Source organism: Girardinichthys multiradiatus, chromosome 17, assembly GCF_021462225.1.
Source record: "Girardinichthys multiradiatus isolate DD_20200921_A chromosome 17, DD_fGirMul_XY1, whole genome shotgun sequence".
NCBI classification, from domain to species: Eukaryota; Metazoa; Chordata; class Actinopteri; order Cyprinodontiformes; family Goodeidae; genus Girardinichthys; species Girardinichthys multiradiatus.
The window spans coordinates 28,321,831-28,343,991 of NC_061809.1; the positions used below are offsets into that span (position 1 = coordinate 28,321,831).

The following is a 22,161-nucleotide window of genomic DNA, read 5'->3' on the forward strand; positions in this document are numbered from 1 at the left end:
GTAAAACTGCCCTGGCATATTGGAGCCACCAGCTTCTCTATATGGTATGCGTGAAATGCTGAGACTGGACTAGTGAAAAAAAAGGAAAACTAATAGATAATTTACTTTGATTATTTTCATGAAGTAAAGCTTTATCAGCAATAATTCATTCAGAAGAAGAAATATGTTATAATAAAAAAGAGCATAAAATTGGGTTATTGCACGACAACCAAATAGGTTTAAAACCTTTATGTTGAAGGATTCCAACAAAGTTTCAAAGTTTAAAGTCTTTCTATAGTTTACATACCACTGGTTTGTAAACCCAACCTGTGTAAATTCAAGTTCTCCTGGGGTCCCTAGGCAAGAAAAGGACTCAAGCCTAGGCCAGCTCTGGGAAAATTAAATGTTTAAGGAGCCATCATTTTTTAAAGAGTCATTATAGATGATTACAAGAAGGATCTCCTGTGGAGGTCTGAGGCTACTTTCACACTACAGGCACATGCAGCCCATGTCCAACTTTTTCATGGCAGTCGGAACGGCCCAATTCCAATCTTTTCAGCTCCAAAAAAATCTGAATTGTGCCACTTTCATATGTGGTTCTAAATTGGATCTTCAAAATGTCTGCAGTCTGAACGCTGATGTGAGACTGTTGTCTAAGCCTCCATCTGCCGCCACTGACACCCTGGCGTGATTAGTCCAGCGAATATCTGACTTACAAATTCATGAAATTATCCTGGTTATTTCAGGCTGGGATTGTCTTAGATGTCAGCATGATTTTAGGTTTATTATCTCTCTTTAAATTTTGCTGAAATGATTGAAAGTCCCACTCATCTAACTCCAAAATGTCCTGGTGAATCATCTCGTATTAATCTTTTTATTACCATTATATGACACAATATATAAACAGCAACAGGCTGTGTATCAACTCCAAGACAGTATCTAACAAATTGGAGATGCTCAACTGTCTCAACAGACACTTTATTGCATCTGAATTGTTTGATATGAGCTCTCGGGATCAGCCTCCTGTTACACTAACCTATAATGTCTCATGCAGCTGGATGTTCTCATTCTCCAACATATCTACTAGTGAAGGGCAGGCCCTGAGAACCGTTCTCCATACTTCCTATGTCACCGTGTCACACATCTTTAACCTTTTACTACAAACACGTCATTCCAGATCGCCCCATTTCCAAACTTTGTATTTTAGTTGAAATCCTGGAAAGGTTAGTAAATTACCAACATAAAGATTACCTGACTTTATCAAATGTTTTATCTTGTCATCAGTCTGGTTTTAGGAAACAACGCAGCACTGGAACGTCCATCACTAAAGTATTAAATGATATTGTGGAAGCTCTGGATGCCAGAGGCTACTGTGCTGTCCTTTTCTTTGACTTCCCGCTTTTGATGTTGTAGATCATTCCATCCTCTGTCAGAAGCTCTCAGAGATCTGCCTTTCAGAGCAAACAGTGAGATGTTTTCAAACTATCTGGACATCAACAGTGTGTACAACACAGTAGTCTGTCTTCAGATTACATGAAAATCATGAAAGGTGTCCCACAAGGCTCAGATTTGGATCTCATACTGTTTTCAGTTTATCTTATTAACGCTGGTCATAATGTTACAGAGGCCAGTATGCATTAATATCCTGATGACACAGTTTCACATTGACCATGTTTTGAAAAACCTGAAGTTAAAATTAGGATTGAGTTCATGTTTTTCTCTTGTGGCTCAAACATGTTGTGTCTACAGCCTTCTTACCACTGCTAGACTATGGTGACTATTGTGATGTTGTGAACATGAACTCTTTTTGTGAACATGAGCTCTGCACATGTTGTGATTTATAACAAAATCTAAACCTCTCACACCCCCTTGTACCTCATACTGACTGGTAAGCTGGTCGTCATTATCTACCCACAGACGTCTACACTACTTTCATTTATAAATCCATCCTTGGCCTGCTGCATCCCTATCTACATTCTAAGACGTCACACGCTCAGGATTTTATTTCTTTCAGTTTCCCATCAGTTTGCACAGAGTTTGGGAAAAAGTCCTTCTCCTGTTCTGTTCTGTCTTCCTGGAATCGCGCTACAGCAAGATTGTCCAGCTTGATCCCTTTGGGACATTTTAAGCACATTTTAAAGAAGATTGAAAAACATGATCATTTCAAGGCTGCTCTTGTTTTTAACTTTGTTTCTTTTTAGATACCAGGGTAATTTTTTATGATTATTGTGTTACTTTATGTAACTGGTGTCTTGTGTCCGTTCTACAAGTCTCTCTTGTAAATGAGACTAACAGTCTCAACAAGATTACCTGTCTAAATAAAAGTTAATAAAATAAGAAAATCCTGCATTTTATCCAACTTTTTCTCATCATCCTGGCTCCGACTACACATCCACATACCTCTCTACAGCAGTGGTATCACTGCTCCACTAAAGGCTGTTGGTAATAGTAGGTTTGCCATTTGTTCAGTCTTGTTCACATTCAAGATGAGATGATTGTTTCCACACCATGCTGCAAATTGATCCTCCAGTTCTCTGTTCTCAGTTTCAGATGCTTCAATGAAAAGTTTTAGAAGCTTTGAAACAATAAGACACTTTAGAAGAGTGGTATAGCAGAAAACCATGTGATGCTTTGTGGCTATACTTGAGCATTTACAGCTGCTTTAGTCTAGGCAAAGTAATTTATCTGGTTCTTTAGATGAGTCATAAAAATGCCTCAAACCAAAACACTCAACATCTATCTCACTATTGCCTGTTGATGCATATTCAACACATACCAAGGATCATATTTGATGCACTTTGCAGCTACCTACTGGTCAGGGTTATAATAAATTATGCCTAACTTATTAATCCAGATGGTAAATAAACTAGATTTATATCTGTTTTGTGTGCCATAATTGTACTTTATCATTTAAACAGCAAAACATGACAAATTTATTTTTCATATCATTTTGAACATATTCGAGCAGTTGAGACTTAAAGAACACAAAAATGTAGTATTTCTTTTTTATTTTATAAAAATGTTTAAGGATAACAAAAACAAATAAGTTTTGCCTTCAGACAAATTAAAAGTGGAAATAATACACTGGTTTTAATTCTAAATGTAACTAAAAAGAAGTCAGTGATTAGATTTTTCTTTTTGAAAAGTGGATGAATATGAGGAATGGCAACATGTAACTTTTTATGTTAAATTACATCACATGTTGCATTGAAAGTCTGGTTGTGACAGCAGTTAGAACAGTTTCCCACCCAGACTCTGCAACTAAGGAGCTAAACCACAGGTTTTATATGAACTACCTGCCATAGGAAAGGCCATCTATCTGAATTCCTGTAGTTTCAGTCCAACGACTCACTGTTTCCTCCTCTTTTTAGAAAGCTGAACTGTATCAGGCTCCACGCTGGCTTTCATGTAAATCAGGAAGTAGACCTGTCGTTTTCCTTCAGTGAGACATGGAATAAATCAACAGAAGACAAAAACCTCTGACTTTCAGAGCAAATTCAAGTATTACTTTTTAAGAAGAACAATTAAATGCTTTGAGGAACACCAGGAATGCTGCAGGTGGTAACAAAGAGGACCGGCTGCTAACGGCAATCAAGAACTACAAGCTTTTTCCAAAAGTGAAAGTAGCTGTGCAGTTCAGTAGGACATTTAGAGTCATGGCTTCAAAGCAAAGGGAAAATCTTCTGTGCCCAATTTGCCAGGAAATGTATGAGAATCCAGTTATCCTGACATGTGAGCACAGCTTCTGTATCTACTGTTTAAAGACAAACTGGGCAGACAGAAAAACTACGGAGTGTCCGATCTGTAAGAGAAGGTATTCAAAGGAATTACCTCCACTACACTTTGCACTAAAGATGGAGTGTGATGAGTTAAGAACATTGGGATCTGAGCTGGTCTGCAGTCTGCATGCACAGAAACACTTCTTCTGTCTGGATGAGCTGCAGCTGGTCTGCAGCATTTGCAGAGATTCTGAAACGCACAAGCACAGATTCCAGCTCACTGAAGAAGCAGGACAGGAGTCCAAAAAATCCCTCCAAGATATCCTAAAGCCCTTAAAAAAGAAACTGAGGCTCATCCATGAAGTGGAAGGAAGCTGTGATCAAACTGCCAATCACATCAAATATCAGGCTGAAAGCACCGCGAGGAGGATTAAGGAGGGGTTCAAGAAGCTTCACCTGTTTCTGGAAGAAGAGGAGGAGGCCAGGTTGAATGTACTGAGGGAGGAGGAGGAGCAGAAGAATCAAATGATGAAGGAGAAGATCAGTGTTCTGAGCAAACATATTTCAGATCTGTCAGGAATTCTTAGATCCACAGACAAGGAGCTGAAAGCACAGTTCCTGCTGAATTACAAGGAAACTGTGGAAAAAATCCAGCAGCATCCTCTTCCTGATGACCCAGGGCCCATCTCAGGAGCCCTGATAAATGAGGCCAGACATCTGGGAAACCTGAGCTTCAATGTCTGGAACAAGATGAAGGAGATGGTCTCCTACACTCCTGTAATCTTGGATCCAAACACGGCCCATCCAAAATTCAGTCTGTCCGAGAATCTAACCAGTCTGAGGAAGGGGGAAGGAAAGCAGGAGCTTCCTGACAATCCAGAGAGGATCGACCACTTAATTTTTGTCGTTGGCTCTGAGAGTTTTATCTCAGGATGTCACAGCTGGGAAGTGGAAGTAGGAGACAACGGCGCTTACGTGCTGGGAGTGTTAGCAGGCTCAGATCGGAGGAAAGGGGTCATATTGTCCAGACTGTGGAGGCTTATGTTCTGCAATGGAGAACACAAATCAATTTCGCCATCAGACACAGGATCTGACATTTCTGTGATGGAAAATCCAAGAAGGATCAGGGTTCTCCTGGACTGTGATGGAGGATGACTGTCGTTTTCAGACGCAGAAACTGCTGCACACATACACACCTTAACACACACTTTCACAGACAGGTTGTTTCCATACATCAGCACCTGGGATGGAGTCCCCATAAGGATTGCAGCTCAGAAAATCACTGCTGCAGTGGAGAAACACGCTTAGAAATGCTAGTTTTACTCCATTTTCTGCAACAGCTTCTGTGTTGGAGGAAAACTTGTTCTTTAGCTGTCAGATACTTTTTCCCCCACTTAATACCTTCTGTTGCTGGTGAAGAAGCTGCTGAAATAGGAAGAAAATCATTTTACAGCAGAGCTGTAAAATCAGAACAATCAGCTAAAAATCAGTTTAACGTGAACTGATCTCATTTCCATATGTTAATATTGTTGGTTTCATCTTAGCAGAAAAGCTCACCTTTCAGACATGACCTAAAGATCTCAAAGTGATCATTTTTTCATCTTTAGCTCAACGCCTGAGTGACTTTACAATATAATTTTGACACAAGGTACTGTATGCTCCATGATCTTATTGTTACAGTATGATAGAAATATAGTTCATGTGACATAAAATCATACTATGTGTCCCAGTTTGTGTTTATGAAGTTTGTCAAATATGTTTACAAATTTAAATTATTCATGCTGGACATGCTACACTTGAAATTGCTTTGTGTGCTTATGTGTTAAACATTATCAGTTGTCACTTTAGATAATCTTAGTCTAATTATTGTAAATTATTGTTAAAAGTTTATTAGCTTATACTCCCAGTAAATCTGATGACCTTCATTTAAGTTTGAAGGCGTTTAATTTATTTTAAAGCAAAACTGTGATTCTGTGACATGCGTTGCCTTTTTCTTGCTGTATGAAATTAAGACCTCTACCGACAAAACTAATTGAATGTAATTTGAGTGAGTTTTGCATTTTGAAATTGACTGTGAATTAAACTGTATTACCTTAAATTAATATTTGGTTTGTATTGCAATAAGAACGTTAAGATTTGGTGGATTTTGTGCAAATTTAGCCTGCTTTTCTACAGCAAGCTGAGGTCTGGAGCGGGTCAGATGATGCCAGTGATTTTATTTTTTTATTATTTTACATATAAAATAAAATAAAATAAAACGAAATTTAAATATCTGCTTATCACAACAAATATTTAAGCCGGAAAATAAAAAGCCTGCTTCTAATTTTGTTTTCCATTTCTGGTTTCTGATTAGAAAAGGCAGCTACTGCTCATGCGCAGACCACTGCAGTTCCAAACTGAAAAATCTGATCCAAGATCGGTTCTCAGCTTGTTTTTCTTGTTTGAACTTAGAGCCAAACGGCGCTGGGAACCGTGTCACCCTGCGTCACATATCATCATTACTGACGTCATAAACAGGAAGTGAAGGTGGAAAGGTGAAACGGAGCAGAAACATGGCTCGCAGTGTTTTGTGTAGGGGTGTTTCTGTAGTCCAGCTCAGCAGGTGGACACCGCTGCTGTCCGCTCCTCGGTGTTACTCTCAGTCGGAACCAGAACCGCTGACACTGAGGCAACAGAACCACGGAATCAGGTGCTGCCATTAAACGCTTTACCAACAGAAACCCTCATTTAGAAACAGAGCATTTAAGGAGAAAATGAAGATTTGGCAAACACAGCTGCTTTCAAACTAAATTAGAGCATCTGTCTGGGTCTTAGTGAAAATTCGGTTACAATATTATTATTATATTAAAACATCGCTTAATTGTGGTAAATCAAGACATTTCTCTTTGTTATTGGTGCCCACAGGTTTCCAGCTTCACACTTTTCATGTATTATTCAATAAGACAATGTGTAGTGTATTTGTGTAAAACATAAGAATTCATTTGCGTTAAAGTTCATTGTCAGGGATGTTGCAATACCTTTTAATCTCTTGGACTGAAACTAAAAAAGTAATAATACACATTTTTAAATATTTCAATAAGAGTAATTTAACTGTAATAAGCAGACTTAAAACTGTTTAAATAGTAGAAAATTACATGGAAGTGTCCCAGAGCTCTGATCAATCCATCATCTGAACATGGAGAGAGGATGCAGACCTACTAAGACACGGCCGTCCACCTAAACTGACAGGAGAGCATTATATTACATACATGGTAACTGAGGAGGAGCTGCAGAGATCCCCAGCTTAGGTGGAAGGATCTGTTGACAGGAGGAAATGTTGTCGTTAACTCCACAAAGCAGGTCTTCCTGGAAGAGTGGCAAGAAAAACATCATAAGACCATTAGATCTCAGTGGTCTCAAATGATCATGAGACCTCCCATTTAAAACTTGTCACAAGCCATGTAGAAAACATGACAAACATGTGGGAGAAGATGCTCTGCTCAGATGAGACCAAAAATAGAATTAATGGTCGGCATGCCGAACACATTCTGTGGAGATCTGCACATCACCCTAAGCAAACCATCTCCACAGTGAAACATGGTGGTGGCAGCATCAGCAGGGACCAGTAAGATGGTGATGGGAAGATGGGTGCAACTAAATCCAGGCCAATCCTGGAAGAAAACCTGTTACAGGCTGCTGAAAACTTGAGACTGGGGTGGATGTTCACCTTCCAGCAGGACAGCCACCCTAAACATCCAACCAGAGCAACAATGGGATGGTTTTAATCAATGGATGTGTTAGAATGGTCTAGTCAAAGTCCAGACCAGAAACTAATCTACATTTTTGAAACCATATGCCCAGTTTTTTCCACTTCACAATTCTCAATTCTTTGTTTGTCTATATAATCCTAAATGCATTAAGATTTGCAGTTGAACCTAACATAATGTGGATACCTTCAGTGGGTATGAATGTGTTTCCAAGACTGGCGGTCTTCATGAAGGATGTAGAGACTCTGCACCAGGGCAGAGAAAGTTTAAAGACGTCTGTTTGTCAGCTCTTCAAAGAAGGCTTTGAGAACTTAGGCATGGGATGTCTGGTCCTGGAGCTTTCTGTGTTCCAACTTTGCTAACAGACGGCTGTCAGCATCACTTGAGGAGGGAAGTGGTCCATGAGGGTCTTTCTGCATGGAGTTTGCATGTTCTCCCCGTCCATGCTTCGGTTCTCTCCGGATACTCCGACTTCCTCCCACAGTCCAAAAATATGGCTGGTAGGTTAATTGGTCTCTCTCAATGTCCTTAGGTGTGAGTGTGCGCGTGCGTAGTTGTTTGTCCTGTATGTTTCTGTATTGACCTTTGATGGGCATCCTGTCCAGGGTGTACCCCGCCTCTCGCCCAATGACTGCTGGAGTTAGGCACCGCCCCCCCGTTTTCTCTGTCTCCCACCCCCTCCCATATCTGCCCTGCTTCAGCTCTGTGTCTTGTCTTCTTTTTGGAGCCTCTTCTTGCATATCTTCCAAATTCTTAGTTATGGATTTGGTCAGCTGGTCTCTCAATGCAATTGATCAAATTTTGTCGAGGAGAAGACAGGGTGAAGGAGAGCCCAACTTGCCCGGACTGGACGTTTTTCTCTGGATACACAATGGACTCCTGGCAGAAGTGGAGGATTGTGTGTTTGTCGATGTCAGTCGAGGATGTGGAAGATGTGTAAATAATTGGATGTTTGATATCAGGATTTCTGCTTTTTGGAGTCAGCGGTTACCTGGCATATTGAGAAATTCGGAGAATGTCAGCAGCTGTTCTGGCCATTGTAAGGCTGCCTGGCATGAGTGATGGGATCTTCAGGGCGATCAACACTCAGACTGAGATGTTACGTGAGCTGAATCGCAGACTGGATGTGATCCTTAGGATCGCAGGCAGGTTGCGGTTCCTGGACTCAGGGGTGAAATGGGATAAATCTTGGAGAAAGTTGTTCGCTCGGATCTGGCAGAAAGACCAGGAATTTGGCTGTTTGGATTCGCCTTTGAGAAGCACCAGCGAGACTCTCAAGGATGATGAAAAATTAAGAGTCAGTCTAACCCAAATAATTATTGTTTTTCTGAATCTGGCTCCCCTGCATGGCCTTGATGGCTGGCTATCTTCAACTTCTCCTGGAAGTTATGTAAACATGATGCTCTGCTCCCTCTGTCCCCTCCATTCCCTGAGGACATCTGTGGACCTGCTCAGAACTTTGTGGCCAGTTGATGAACCTTCCAACGTACCATCAAGGACAATGGCCTCTGTGACAGTGCTTCATGGACCTACTTGCACACACTCACTTGCACACACACACATGCTCAACATAAACATATGCACCCCTCACACCACCTTCACCGATCCCAGCATGATGTTGTTTTGTCAACTTGTTGCTTCTTTGTTCTGAGGTTTTTTGCAATCTCAAACTGTATCCTGCTAAGGATAAAGTGTGAAATATGATTTTTTTTCCCTCTACTTACCTAATGTGGCCTCTTTTCTCATCTAACAAGGGCAGCGCCTGTGAGTGGGCAGCAAAGCCTCGGTGACCCGTCCCCCCCTTGTCTTGTGTCATGATGTATGTTTGGATGGGTTGTACTGGACTTCTAATTTCCCCTCGGGGATCAATAAAGTATCTTTGAATTGAATTGAAAATAGGGAAAACTAAATATTTTTGTTAAACAATATAAACAGCACAGATGTTATTCTTATAACATATTTTAAATTTCGTTTGCACTCCACATTGTTAGGATGTTTGCAGGACCCAGTTTCTGGGGATCTCCGTTTCCATTTCAACAATATTACCAAATAAAAAAAAAATACATTTAACCAAAGCTTTACCTGAAAAAACAAAACCTGATATCTTAATTTCTTCCAGGAGGATCATTTTAAACAACCCTAAGAAAAGGAACGCTCTGTCCTTATCCATGCTGGAAACCCTTCGAGAGAACATCCTGACTGATGTTGACAGCGAAGATCTCCGAGTCATCATCATATCAGGTCTGTTTTAATCATTTGTACATTTAAGAGACAGGAAGCTTTCGGTCCTACCTTTCTGCTGCATGTGTTTTAGCCAAAGGTCCAGTGTTCTCGTCAGGACATGACCTGAAGGAGCTGACATCTGCTCGGGGCCGAGAGTACCACATGAAGGTGTTCCAAACCTGCTCAGAGGTTAGTTTGTATCTGGATTCGGCTCCTGTTCCTAAAGCTGAAAATCAGCCTTTACTTTTTGAAGTTTAAAATTTAAGCTGAAAAGTCAAAACATGTTCTGACTGGGAATCAAAATAAATCCTTACGTTATAGAAGCCGTGACACACACCGGGTGCAATGAGGATTGGACATGCCAATGGTTTTCTCAGTTCAAACATTTCTACAAGGGGCCACTGACACAACATTTATACCAGATGTCAGAACTACTTCTTTGCATGCTTTAAAGTGTAAAGACCTTTAGCAGCTGCAGCCTCATGGTGCAGTAGCACCAGGTGAGGTGCACACAGAGGGCAGTGAACCCCAGGAAGGCCCTCAACCACACGAAGGGACTGCCAAGGTCCTCACAGTGTGTGCAGGAAAAACCAACTGGTCAGGGTCTTTGCCAAACACTTCAGTTCATGTCTGTACTATTCCTTCATCCCACATTGCCGGACGTCACCTACAGTCATTCCACTGCCCAGAAAGACCCCCATCAGCAGCCTCAACGACTACCTACCAGTTGCTCTGACAGCTACCAGTGACAGTGACAAACTGGTGTGACTTCACATCATGTCCTGCCTCTCATCCACACTTCACCTTCCACAGTTTGAATACAGAGCTAACAGATCAACTGAAGTCTCTAGTCACAGGGCTCAACATCACCATATCCCACCTGGAACATTGGGGTGCTGTGCAAGGCTGATCTTTATTCACTGTGGGTCTGCTGTTTGCACCATATTCCCTGACAGACATTGGTCTTCCTCCCATCACCTGATGTCGAATCAGAGGATGTCTTTCTGACCGAGCTGGGCGAGTCAAAGTGGGTACCCTCATCTCTCCATAGCCCTCAGGCTCAACACCGACTCACCACAGGCTTGTGTCCTTAGCCCCCTGCTGTACACTCTGCATACCTAAGACTGTGTTAGCATCCATCCTGACAATGGTGTCATCAGGTTTGCTGTGGTAGTGACAAAACAGCATACAGGGACTAGGTCACCAGGCTGGTGGGGTGGTATGCTGAAACAACTGGGTCAGCAATACCTCTAAGACCAAAGAGGTGATTTGACATCACCATCAGTGGGGAATGTGTTGAGAGGGTGGCCGTTTCTTAGTTCCTGGGTGTTCCATGGATGCGGACCTCCAATGGAGCTCAACACATTGGCAAATGTGAAGAAGGCTGAGCAACAACTCTACTTTCTGAGGACCTTCAAAAGGCTCAGCCTAATACCTGGGAGTGCTGACTTACTGCATCTCTGGTTTGCAAACTGCACCATGGCACACAAGAAGGCACTACAGGGGGCCATCAACACCACCCAGAAGATCATTGGCCACCCTCTTCCCTCACCGAAGGACATATTTACTACTTGCTGTCTCAACAGGTCTTGCAACATTCTGAGGGACTGTAATCACCCAGGGCAATGCAAGGTACATGTTAAAAACAAAGTCTATTGTTCTGCTTTACAATTTATTTTATTCTGTACATAGTTTCGATAAAGCATTTCTATATGCAACTTATGTGGGTCAGTACACCAAATAGGGACTACTGCACTTTGAATGTTGGTACAATGACAAAAATGACAACCATAGTAATTCACATATACAAATAAATCAAAGCCATTCTAGCAGTTTGATTTTCTTTCTCTGAAACCAATGACGAGTTTGATTGGATATTTTTTTGGGACTATTATCTTGCTTGGAAATCCAAAGTTGTTCGATCTTCTTCTTCTTATCATAAATGTCCAGGTAAATTTCTTCATTTATCTCTCCTTTAGTTATATGACGTCTGCCAGTACCATAAGGTGTAAGACAGCCCCCACATGATGTTGCTACCTCCGAACTTCACCTTTGGGAAGTTGTTTTCGGGGTGATGTGCAGAACCATTCCTCCTACCAAAGTGGTGTGTGCAATGACATCCAAAGAGTTCAGCTTTGGTCTCATTGGACCAGACTGCATTCACCCAGTATTTCACTGGCTTGTCCAAATCGCCTGCAGCAAAGTTTAAAAAAGCTGAATGCTTTTTCTTCAGCAGTGGAGTCTTGTGCAGTGACTGTGCGTATAGACAATTGAGGTTGAGTGTGTTACTGTAATTATGTTTTTCAATGGAAAAACAGTACCTGCTATTTTTGAATCTTTCTGAGATTCTTTGCTAGTCCTCCTTGGCTATGGACAACTTTTTTGATTAATCTTTTGACTCTTTTGTCAGAAATCCTATGAAGGACACCTGGCTGCAACTAGATGACAGTGAAATTTTGTTGTTTCCTCTTCCAGTTTGTGGCTCCAGCAGTGCTCCATGGAGAATTCAGAAACTTAGAAATCTGGCTGTTAGTATTTTTGGTAACAGTTAGACTTTTATTTGAAGGTCTTTCTGCTTTTACCATCTGTACTATTCTGTACAATACTTTGGTAATGAGAAATCGCTTAATATTAATCCAGTTGATACTGTGTGGCACACAGCAGCAGGAATGCTTTCTAAATAGTAACACATTTCAACTGGTTACTTGGCTTGCTATGCCTATTTGCATTTCCTTTTCTTCATGTGTTCAATATTCCCAGTTTTATGCCTGTACCATTAACATATAAATCATTAATGGACTAATTTGCTTTGATTTCTTTGTATGTGTGGATCACTTGGGTTGTTGCCAACATCTGGTATGGTATGGTATAATTTTATGTCAAATGCCTCATTAGAAATATTTAAACTAGCGTGTTTAATACTTATTTACCTGCAGTATTAGGTTAGATGACCCCAGGTGTTTTTTATTAAACATTTTCCAAATTCAGGCGTGAAAAAATAATCTCATAAATGCATCACTAACTGGCTATTGTGTTTCAGGTGATGGCTCTGATACAAGACATACCTGTTCCAGTGATCGCCATGGTAAACGGCGTTGCCACGGCAGCCGGTTGCCAGCTGGTCGCCAGTTGTGACATCGCTGTAGCGACTGAGAAGTCCACCTTTGCCACTCCGGGTGTCAACGTAGGTCTGTTCTGCTCGACACCGGCAGTGGCCATCGGCAGAGCGGTGCCAAGAAAGGTACATAAAAGAGACCTTTCAAACCTTTATTAAGGTACAAACTGAAGTGATTCTGGTAAAAGATAAATTGGCTTTATTGCAGTTTTTCGATAGTGCAGCAAATTTAGGATTTGGAACACCAGAATGTTTTTCTAACTTTACAGGCTTTACCTTATTATTTAAATTTACCGGACACTGTTTTTAGGTACCTATTGCTAGAACCTAGTTGGAGTCTGTTTTGCCTTTAGAACTGCCTTAATTCTTCATGACTTAGATTCAACAAGCTGTCAGAAACGTTCCTCAGAGATTTTGGTCCATATTGACAGGATAGTTTCACGCAGTTGCAGCAGATCTGTCAGCTGCTCATCTATGATAATAAGCTCTTTGTCCTAAAGCTGCTCTGTTAAACTGAGATCTGGTGACTATGGAGGCCATTGGAGTAGTGAGAACCCATTTCTATGCTTAAAAAAGAGCTTGAGATGTTTGGAGCTTTGTGACATGGAGCATAATCCTGCTGGAAGTAGCCATGAAAACATGGGTCCAATGCCGTCGTAAACGGAAGGACATGGTCAGCAACAATACTCAGGTAGGCTGTGGGGTTCACATGATACTCTGTTGGTACTAAGCGTAGCAAGGAAATATCTCCCACATGATAATACCACCACCAGCAGCCTAAATTGATACAAGGCAGGATGGGTCCCTGGTTTCATGTTGTTTACACCAAATTCTGACCTGACCATCTGACTGTTCCAATTGTGATCAAGACTCCAGGAAACATATTGTCCAGTTCTGGTGAATCAGTATGAATCACGGGCTTCAGTTTCATATTCTGAGCAGACGAGAACGGCACCATCTGGTGTCTTCTGCTGCTGTAGCTCATCTGCTTCAAGTTTCCACATGTGAGTTCAGAGATGGTGCTCAGCAGACCTTGTTTGTAATTAGTGGTTATTTGAGATATTGTTGCCTATCAACTTGAACAGGTCTGACAATTTTACTCTGACATCAAAAAAGATCAACATACTTGCTGCTCACTGGATATTTTATCTTTGTCGGGCTATTCTCTATAAATCTGAAAGATGATTGTTTGTTAAATTCCAAGTAGATCAATAGGTTCTGAATACTCGGACCAGCCCGTTTGACACCAACATTCATCCCACTCCTATATTCCTTTTTTGAAAAGCCTGGAAGCTGCAAGACCACTCAGCCAGAGGAATCATGCCATGAAGACCAAGGAGCTCTCTTAGTAGCATTGAGGGTGAAAATGGCCCTTTGGATTGTAAAAGTTACTAACCCCTGTGTTAGATATTTGTGTCTGTTTGCATAGCAGCTTTATCTACATTGGAAACTGACCATATTGTCACTTTTCACCAAATCGCTCCTAATGCAAAAGATGAAGTGGCCAAAAATGTAAATCACATAGAGCCAAGATTCAGCTAAAATACCAGATCTACTAAAAATAGCATAGTTTAAAGTCTTTATGCTGCTTAAAAATAATTACCTAGAGATAAAATAGTGGTGAGGTCATTGAGCAGCTTTTTCCTTTTTCCTTGGTGTTGGTCATGTAAAACCAGAAATCATGCTGAGTTTTCTTGTAAATGTTATATCGGCTTACACAGCCATGGAGTTCCTGTATCAAACTCTAGTCAAGAAACAATTTTCCTTTGTTTTTGTAAGCAGGTTGCCATGGAGATGTTACTGACAGGGACTCCTATCTCAGCCCATGATGCTCTGTTACATGGACTGATTAGTAAGGTGGTGCCAGAAGACCGATTGGAGGAGGAGACCTTGGGCATCGCCCAACGAGTGTGTCAGTCCAGTCGACCTGTTGTTGCTCTTGGCAAGGCCACATTCCAAAGGTACGTTCTGATTGGTTTGCTGTGTGTACTCAACACACAAAAGTGCCTTTATATTCCTGTGTTATTGCCTCTTTTCACAGGCAAATGGCTCAAGGCAGGGATGCAGCGTATGCTACAGCCTCCAAGGTGATGGTGGACAACCTGGCTCTTAGAGATGGGCAGGAGGGGATCCAGGCCTTCATAGAGAAACGCAAGGCCATGTGGAGCCATAAACCTGAAAATGTTCATGACTGATTAACTCTTGGAGAGATTATGACTTACTGAAAGTCTTTGTTTGTGTGGATTGACTGGAACAAATCATGTGTGACTTGTTGAACTGAACTATTTTCTGCTAGTAAAGTAAACATTTGCAGAATGACCAAGACCTTAAGTTTGTTTAGCTCTGACTAAATTACAGATTCACCATGTGTCTTAAGAGCTGCAGTTCCAACCCACTTTTGGGTGATTAGGCAGCAGGTTTATTATGTTAATGCTGCTCTTCAAAACACAAATCAGTTTATCTTGAATTTATAGTTTCTTGTACTAGTAAAATGGTTCAATTTAGTGATGAATTAAATAAAATTTGTTCTATAATGCAGTTTTTTGGTTACATAGAACATAATGACTAAAATGTGTAATATTCTGATTATTTAATTTTATGATATAATGTTTTGCTAAGAAATAAGACAGCAGGTGGCAGACTGGTACCAAACACTGCTTGGATTTAATATGAACCTCAAAGGATTACTTAGAATCCCTTCGATCCTGGCACATAGAAAGCAAATGTTTAAATATACTGTTAGCACAATTTCACCAATATTTTAATTCAGTAACTCTGACAGAAATAACCTGTTGTAGTTACGCAATATCAAAGTTTCTTCATAGTCATAGATGGCGATGGCTTTGGCAGGAAGGATCTCCTGTAGTGAATTGTGTTACAGAAGATCTCAAGAAGCCTCTGACTGAAAACTGTTCTTGAATTCCTGTCTTATATTTTTCATTTTATGACGCATTATTTTCACAATGAGCTCTAGTGGCCACAGAACAGATCCCAGTCATGTTTGTCAGTGAGTTCATTTTTAAGGCATTAATGGCTACAGATGGGCTTGTACAGACGGGCTTTCCATAACAGACTTTCCTGTAAAGTCTTGCTACAAACATTGAAGGACCTAAGGTTCCTCAAGAAGGTCCACAGTCAGCTCGGTCTTTTCCTGTAGGCAGCATCATGGCAGAGTCTTCAGTCCAATCTGTTGTCCGACTGAACATTGAGGTATTATACTCTTCCATCTTTTTCCTCAAAAAGGAAATGGTGTTTAAGATATTCTTGTTCCTCTTAAAATCCACATTAATCTTTGTTTTGGTCATATTGAAGATCAGACGATTCTTCCCACACCATCCCACAAAGTGTTCTGCCAGTCTAGTATTGTTGAATTACTATTACTACTGAAAATATCATTGAATACTCCCCAAGAATACGTGTCATGATCAAATGATGAACAAAGCAGCCTTTATTTAGCGAGGGTTTTGGTTAGTCATTGGTCACTTCATATATATATATTCAATTCAATTCAAAAATACTTTATTAATCCCAAAGGGAAATTAAATGTTGTTGTAGCTCATCATGAAGGTTTCTTCAAAGAGACGTTGTAGATGCTGATGGCTGTGGGCAGGAAGAATCTCCTGTAGCGCTCCGTCTTACAGCAGATCTGAAGAAGTCTCTGAGTGAAGACTCTGTTGTTGTAGGACAGTCTCATGAAGAGGATGCTCAGGGTTCTCCATAATGTTCTTCATTTTATGAAGAATCCGTCTTTCCACAATGATCATCAGAGGTTCCAGAGGAGTCCCCAGAACAGAGCCGGCCTTTTTTATCAGCTTGTTGAGCTTTTTTAAGTCCCTGGTTCTGATGCTGCTTCCCCTGCAGATGATGGCAGAAGATATATATATATATATTTTTTTTTAGACTATGAGAAAGTTGGGGAAAAGCCACGACTACATGGGAATGACATGTAAAACACTTGTCCTTCCCACAAGCCTGCTAAAATGTAAACTGGAGATCTTTTTGAAGAGTAGATGCCTGCACCATTATTCAGTCTAGATCTTTTTCATCTTTTCTGAAGCCTAGGTGGTATTTAGGATAATATCAAATAAAATCATGATGGTTTTAAAAAGTATGACTAATCAGTGGCATAATCAGGACAAGATTTGATTCGACAAAGCTATAATATGCTTTTGCGAATGAATATATAATTGTGATATATGTTTATGGTATGCCTGTTCAGCTTTCTACAACTGACCCTGTAAGTATTGTAAATTATACTGTAATGGAATTAAAAGCTGTTGCAAATGACAGGTGGTTTGTTTTCCTGAAGGAAATACATTTCTTGATAATTTGATTTTCTCATAAGAAATGAGCAATCAAAATACAAAAAAAAAAAGGGAGGGTGTTTGATTTAAAATAGTTACATTGAAATAACTCCAGGTTGTCTTTATTTATGGTCAAAAACTGATGAGCAGATGTATACATATAGTTAGAATTTTTCATAAATAAGTACAATAAAAAGAAAATCACAAAGAGAAGAAGTATAGGGACAAAATATTTGAATTTATTTAAAAACAAAATTAATGTATGGTTTTCAGCAAGAAAAAAGACGTAGGAGTTTACGTCACTTCCGGTCGCCATCTTGATTGGGATGAGAAAATTTGCACCAACTGAATGATTTTTCAGGCGAAGAATAACCTTTTCGTTTTAAACTGTAATCCATTGACCGTCATCTTAAAGATTGGTGAGTGTTGTGTTAAAGTATCAACGTTTTAAAGTTTACAGTCTGGAGTTTAAAAAAAATCGATATAAGCATACTTTGTTTAAGGTAGCGCGTGGTCGACCGTTAGCATCCATGTTAACTTTGATACTTTTTCATTTAAGATTTGTTTTAGTTGTGGGTTGTAACTAACTTTAGATTATCAGCGGGTTTTCTCCAGTCATTTTGCTCTAGAAGAACTTTTAATGTGCTGTTATAGTTTGTTATGAAGTTAGCTGTGATGGCGGGCCTGTTTTCTTTTGACGAGGCTGAAGTTTGCATGCGAATCGCAACTTCAACTTTGGCGCCGCGTTAAAGGACTGTTCCGCTGCATTTACCAAGTCCAGACAACCTCTGATCCGTTCTGGTTCCGTCTCCCCTCTGACGACTATGGAAGCAAATCGTTACCATATTTCAAATGAAAGAGCATTTTCAGAAATACTTTTTCATTTTAAGAATGTGGCTGCATTGTTTGACTCATAAATGAAATTAGTAATCAATAATCCTATTTGCATTTTAATTTTCTTCTTCAAGACTGCTCATTCTTTCACTTCATTAAAAAGAAAAAGACATTTGAGATTTATTTTTCAAAATGTACCCCAGCAAATAGATACCAAAATTCAATTTGAAATGTAAAATTAGAAAATGAAAAAGCATTTCCAGAAATGCTTTTTCATTTTAAGAATGTGGCTGCATTATTTGACCCATAAATAAAATTAGTAATCAATCATCCTATTTGCATTTTCTTCTTCATGACTGCACATTTTATGCCATAATCAAAAAGAAAACAAAGCAGACATTGCTTTTTCGTTTTCGTGGTCTGCCCGCAAAGTACTGCCCAGAACTCGAAAACGAAAAAGCATTCCGAGCGGCGGGCGCAGCAGAGTGACGTCAGCAGCGGCTCTTCCTCAGCTCCCTGCTGACCGAGCTACCCATCTTGTTTGGTAGGGGGCGCTGTGCAGATAGACTATAACATTGGATTTGTGGTGCAAAAATTTCAAAACGGTATCACTTTTTTCCATACCAAACAGAATATGATTATTTTTAAGATTGATTCTTATACCTTTTCATTAAAAAATCAGTCATATCAACCATGAAATTTTTAGCATTGCAACAATCCCAAAATAAATGTAATAAAGTCTCTTCAATAGTTTTGCTAAAGGTGCATAAAGGATCCAATTCCCAATGATACCTTTTCAATTAAAAATGTTTTTACTGGGTAACAATTATGAATGATTTTAAAATGCGTTTCTTTTATCTTGTTGTTTAGTAAGTATTTTTTAGGATGCCACCATGTAAATTTCCAATTAAGATTTTTAAAAACATTGGACCAGAAAAAGACACAAGCTGGTACGGATACAGTCTCTCAAGAGTAGGGCTGCAACTAACGATTATTTTGATAATTGATTCATCTCTCCATTATGTTTCTGATTAATTGGATAGCAAAGAGTGCTTAATGAGAGTTTTTACAGAATTTGAACCAGACCAGGTGAAGCTAAGGCTATGCCTCTTGAGGAGTTCTGGATAGAGCATATTTACAGACAAAGTTTTTTATATTTAATGCCAAATGCATGGATTTTTTTTTGTACACTTTTGGCCTAATTACTACTCTGAGTGGGTTGTCTTTTGAGCAAATTGCATGTTTTGAGTCTGTATACTCTAGTTAACAATTATTCGATTATTGAATTAAACACGATTGACAATTATTTCAATAACCAGGAGAATGTTTTATGGTTCTGTTGGTTGCTTACTTGCTGATTGAAAGACATTCATAGTCAATGTAAATCCTACTTTGGTCAAACATGGCACAGTATAGCTTTTTGTTAATAAGGAGTCCAGAAGCTGGAGTACACCAATGTGGATCAAAAACAATAGCAAATTCTGTAGGCCGAACAGAGAATTGGAAATGTGACAAAAATAAGTATGAGAAGAAGTACCCGTTTGACAAACAAGATAAAGTCCTTTTTCCAACCAGTTTTTGTAGAAAATTGTTTAATTTTTATATGTAATCTTATTATTGTTCGTTCGTTCGTTCGTCGTCTTCCGCTTATCCGGGACCGGGTCGCGGGGGCAGCAGACTCAGCAGAGATGCCCAGACGTCCCTCTCTCCAGACACCTCCTCCAGCTCCTCCAGGGGGAGCCCAAGGCGTTCCCAGGCCAACCGAGAGACATAGTCCCTCCAGCGTGTCCTGGGCCGTCCCCTGGGCCTCCTCCCGGTGGGACGTGCCTGGAACACCTCCCGAGGAAGGCGTCCAGGAGGCATCCGGTATAGATGCCCGAGCCACCTCAACTGGCTCCTCTCAATGTGGAGGAGCAGCGGCTCTACTCCGAGCTCCTCCCGGATGGCCGAGCTCCTCACCCTATCTCTAAGGGAGTGCCAGGCCACCCTACGGAGGAAGCTCATTTCAGCCGCTTGTATCCGTGATCTCGTTCTTTCGGTCATGACCCAAAGTTCATGGCCATAGGTGAGGGTAGGAACGTAGACGGACCAGTAAATTGAGAGCTTTGCTTTCCGGCTCAGCTCTCTCTTCACCACAATGGACCGGCACAGCGCCCCCTTTACTGTGGCAGCTGCACCGATCCGTCTGTCGATCTCCCGCTCCATTCTTCCCTCACTCGTGAACAAGACCCCGAGATACTTAAACTCCTCCACTTGAGGCAGGAACTCCCCTCCAACCTGAAGAGGACAAGCCACCCTTTTCCGGTCGAGTACCATGGCCTCGGACTTGGAGGAGCTGATCCTCATCCCAGCCGCTTCACACTCGGCTGCGAACCGCCACAGCGCATGCTGTAGGTCTTGGCTAGAGGGGGCCAGCAGGACCACGTCATCCGCAAAAAGAAGAGACGAAATCCACTGGTCCCCAAACCAGACCCCCTCCGGCCCTTGGCTGCGTCTAGAAATCCTGTCCATAAAAGTTATGAACAGGACCGGCGACAAAGGGCAGCCCTGCCGGAGTCCAACATGCACTGGGAACAGGTCCGACTTAGTGCCGGCAATGCGGACCAAACTCCTGCTCCGCTCGTACAGGGACCGGATGGCCCCTAATAAAGGGCCCCCGATTCCATACTCCTGGAGCACCCCCCACAGGGCATCACGAGGGACACAGTCGAATGCCTTCTCCAGGTCCACAAAACACATGTGAACCGGTTGGGCAAACTCCCATGAACCCTCGAGCACCCTGTAGAGGGTATAGAGCTGGTCCAGTGTTCCACGGCTGGGACGAAAACCACACTGTTCCTCCTGAAGCCGAGGTTCGACTATCGGTCGGACTCTCCTCTCCAATACCCTGGCGTAGGCCTTACCAGGGAGGCTGAGGAGTGTGATCCCCCTGTAGTTGGAACACACCCTCCGGTCCCCCTTCTTATAAAGGGGGACCACCACCCCAGTCTGCCAGTCCAGAGGCACTGTCCCCGACCGCCACGCAATGTTGAAGAGGCGTGTCAACCATGACAGCCCTACAACATCCAGACACTTGAGGTACTCAGGGCGGATCTCATCCACCCCCGAAGCCTTGCCACCGCGGAGCTTTTTAACCACCTCGGTGACTTCAGCCTGGGTGATGAAAGAATCCAACCCCGAGTCCCCAGCCTCTGTTTTCACCACGGAATGCGTGATGGCAGGATTGAGGAGATCCTCGAAGTACTCCTTCCACCGCCCGATAATGTCCTCAGTCGAGGTCAGCAGTCTCCCGCCCCCACTATAAACAGTGTTGGCAAAGCACTGCTTCCCCCTCCTGAGGCACCGGACGGTTTGCCAGAATCGCTTCGAGGCCAACCGGTAGTCCTTCTCCATGGCTTCACCGAACTCTTCCCAGGCCCGAGTTTTTGCCTCTGCCACAGCCCGGGCCGCAGCACGCTTGGCCTCACGGTACCCGTCAGCCGCCTCAGGAGTCCCACAAGCCAACCACAGCCGATAGGACTCCTTCTTCAACTTAACAGCATCCCTTACTGCCGGTGTCCACCACCGGGTTCTGGGATTGCCGCCACGACAGGCACCGCAGACCTTACGGCCGCAGCTATGGGCAGCAGCATCGACAATAGATGCAGAGAACATGGTCCACTCGGACTCTATGTCTCCAACATCCCCCGGGATCTGGTCGAAGCTCTCCCGGAGGTGGGAGTTGAATACATCCCTGGCCGAGGGCTCCGCCAGGCGTTCCCAGCAGACCCTCACTATGCGCTTGGGCCTGCCGAGTCTGTCCGGCTTTCTCCTCCTCCAGCGGATCCAACTCACCACCAGGTGATGATCAGTGGACAGCTCAGCCCCTCTCTTCACCCGAGTGTCCAAAACATGCGGCCGAAGGTCTGATGATACGACAACAAAGTCGATCATCGATCTCCTGCCTAGGGTGTCCTGGTGCCAAGTGCACTGATGGACACCCTTATGTTTGAACATGGTGTTCGTTATGGACAATCCGTGACTAGCACAGAAGTCCAATAACAAAACACCACTCGGATTCAGATCGGGGAGGCCATTCCTCCCGATCACGCCTCTCCAGGTGTCACTGTCGTTCCCCACGTGGGCGTTGAAGTCCCCCAGCAGAATAATGGAGTCTCCGGGAGGGGCACTATCCAGCACCCCCGACAGGGACGCCAAGAAGGCAGGGTACTCTGCACTACCACTCGGCCCGTAGGCTGAAA

General features: G+C 42.1%; 2 protein-coding genes and 1 long non-coding RNA gene across 10 annotated transcripts in view; all 3 read left to right on the top strand.

The window, feature by feature from the left end:
* Window positions 1-3,516: 3,516 nt before the first annotated feature.
* LOC124883369 (nuclear factor 7, ovary-like) lies at window positions 3,517-4,949 on the top strand. Its single transcript, XM_047390478.1, has one exon. The coding sequence runs from the start codon at window positions 3,636-3,638 to the stop codon at window positions 4,851-4,853; it is 1,218 nt and encodes a 405-aa protein (XP_047246434.1). The 5' UTR covers window positions 3,517-3,635; the 3' UTR covers window positions 4,854-4,949.
* A 1,245-nt stretch (window positions 4,950-6,194) lies between these two features.
* Window positions 6,195-15,316, top strand: echdc3 (enoyl CoA hydratase domain containing 3). 3 transcript variants are annotated; one of them, XM_047390417.1, is made up of 7 exons: window positions 6,258-6,387; window positions 7,810-7,944; window positions 9,564-9,685; window positions 9,759-9,856; window positions 12,708-12,908; window positions 14,562-14,743; window positions 14,824-15,316. In XM_047390417.1, the coding sequence occupies exons 2-7, from the start codon at window positions 7,862-7,864 to the stop codon at window positions 14,975-14,977; spliced, it is 840 nt and encodes a 279-aa protein (XP_047246373.1). In that variant the 5' UTR covers window positions 6,258-6,387; window positions 7,810-7,861; the 3' UTR covers window positions 14,978-15,316. The 3 variants fall into 3 exon arrangements, with proteins under 3 accessions (XP_047246371.1, XP_047246372.1, XP_047246373.1); XM_047390415.1 differs by lacking the exon at window positions 7,810-7,944 and having other exon boundaries at window positions 6,195-6,387; XM_047390416.1 differs by lacking the exon at window positions 7,810-7,944 and having other exon boundaries at window positions 6,196-6,387; window positions 14,565-14,743.
* A 2,062-nt stretch (window positions 15,317-17,378) lies between these two features.
* The window catches only part of LOC124883000, a 32,071-nt gene continuing 27,288 nt past the window's right edge, over window positions 17,379-22,161 (top strand). For all 6 annotated transcript variants that reach the window (XR_007042061.1, XR_007042058.1, XR_007042062.1 and 3 more), the window contains exon 1: window positions 17,379-17,505. This is a non-coding gene — a long non-coding RNA (uncharacterized LOC124883000). The remainder of the gene's footprint in view (window positions 17,506-22,161) is intronic.

Excerpts from the sequence above, each read along its gene's own strand:
- LOC124883369 (XM_047390478.1), top strand. The coding sequence starts at position 3,636 with ATGGCTTCAAAGCAAAGGGAAAATCTTCTGTGCCCAATTTGCCAGGAA.
- echdc3 (XM_047390415.1), top strand. The coding sequence starts at position 6,251 with ATGGCTCGCAGTGTTTTGTGTAGGGGTGTTTCTGTAGTCCAGCTCAGC. Across the intron at positions 9,857-12,707 it reads TGTTCCAAACCTGCTCAGAG|GTGATGGCTCTGATACAAGA; the intron begins GTTAGTTTGTAT and ends ATTGTGTTTCAG. Across the intron at positions 14,744-14,823 it reads GGCAAGGCCACATTCCAAAG|GCAAATGGCTCAAGGCAGGG; the intron begins GTACGTTCTGAT and ends CTCTTTTCACAG.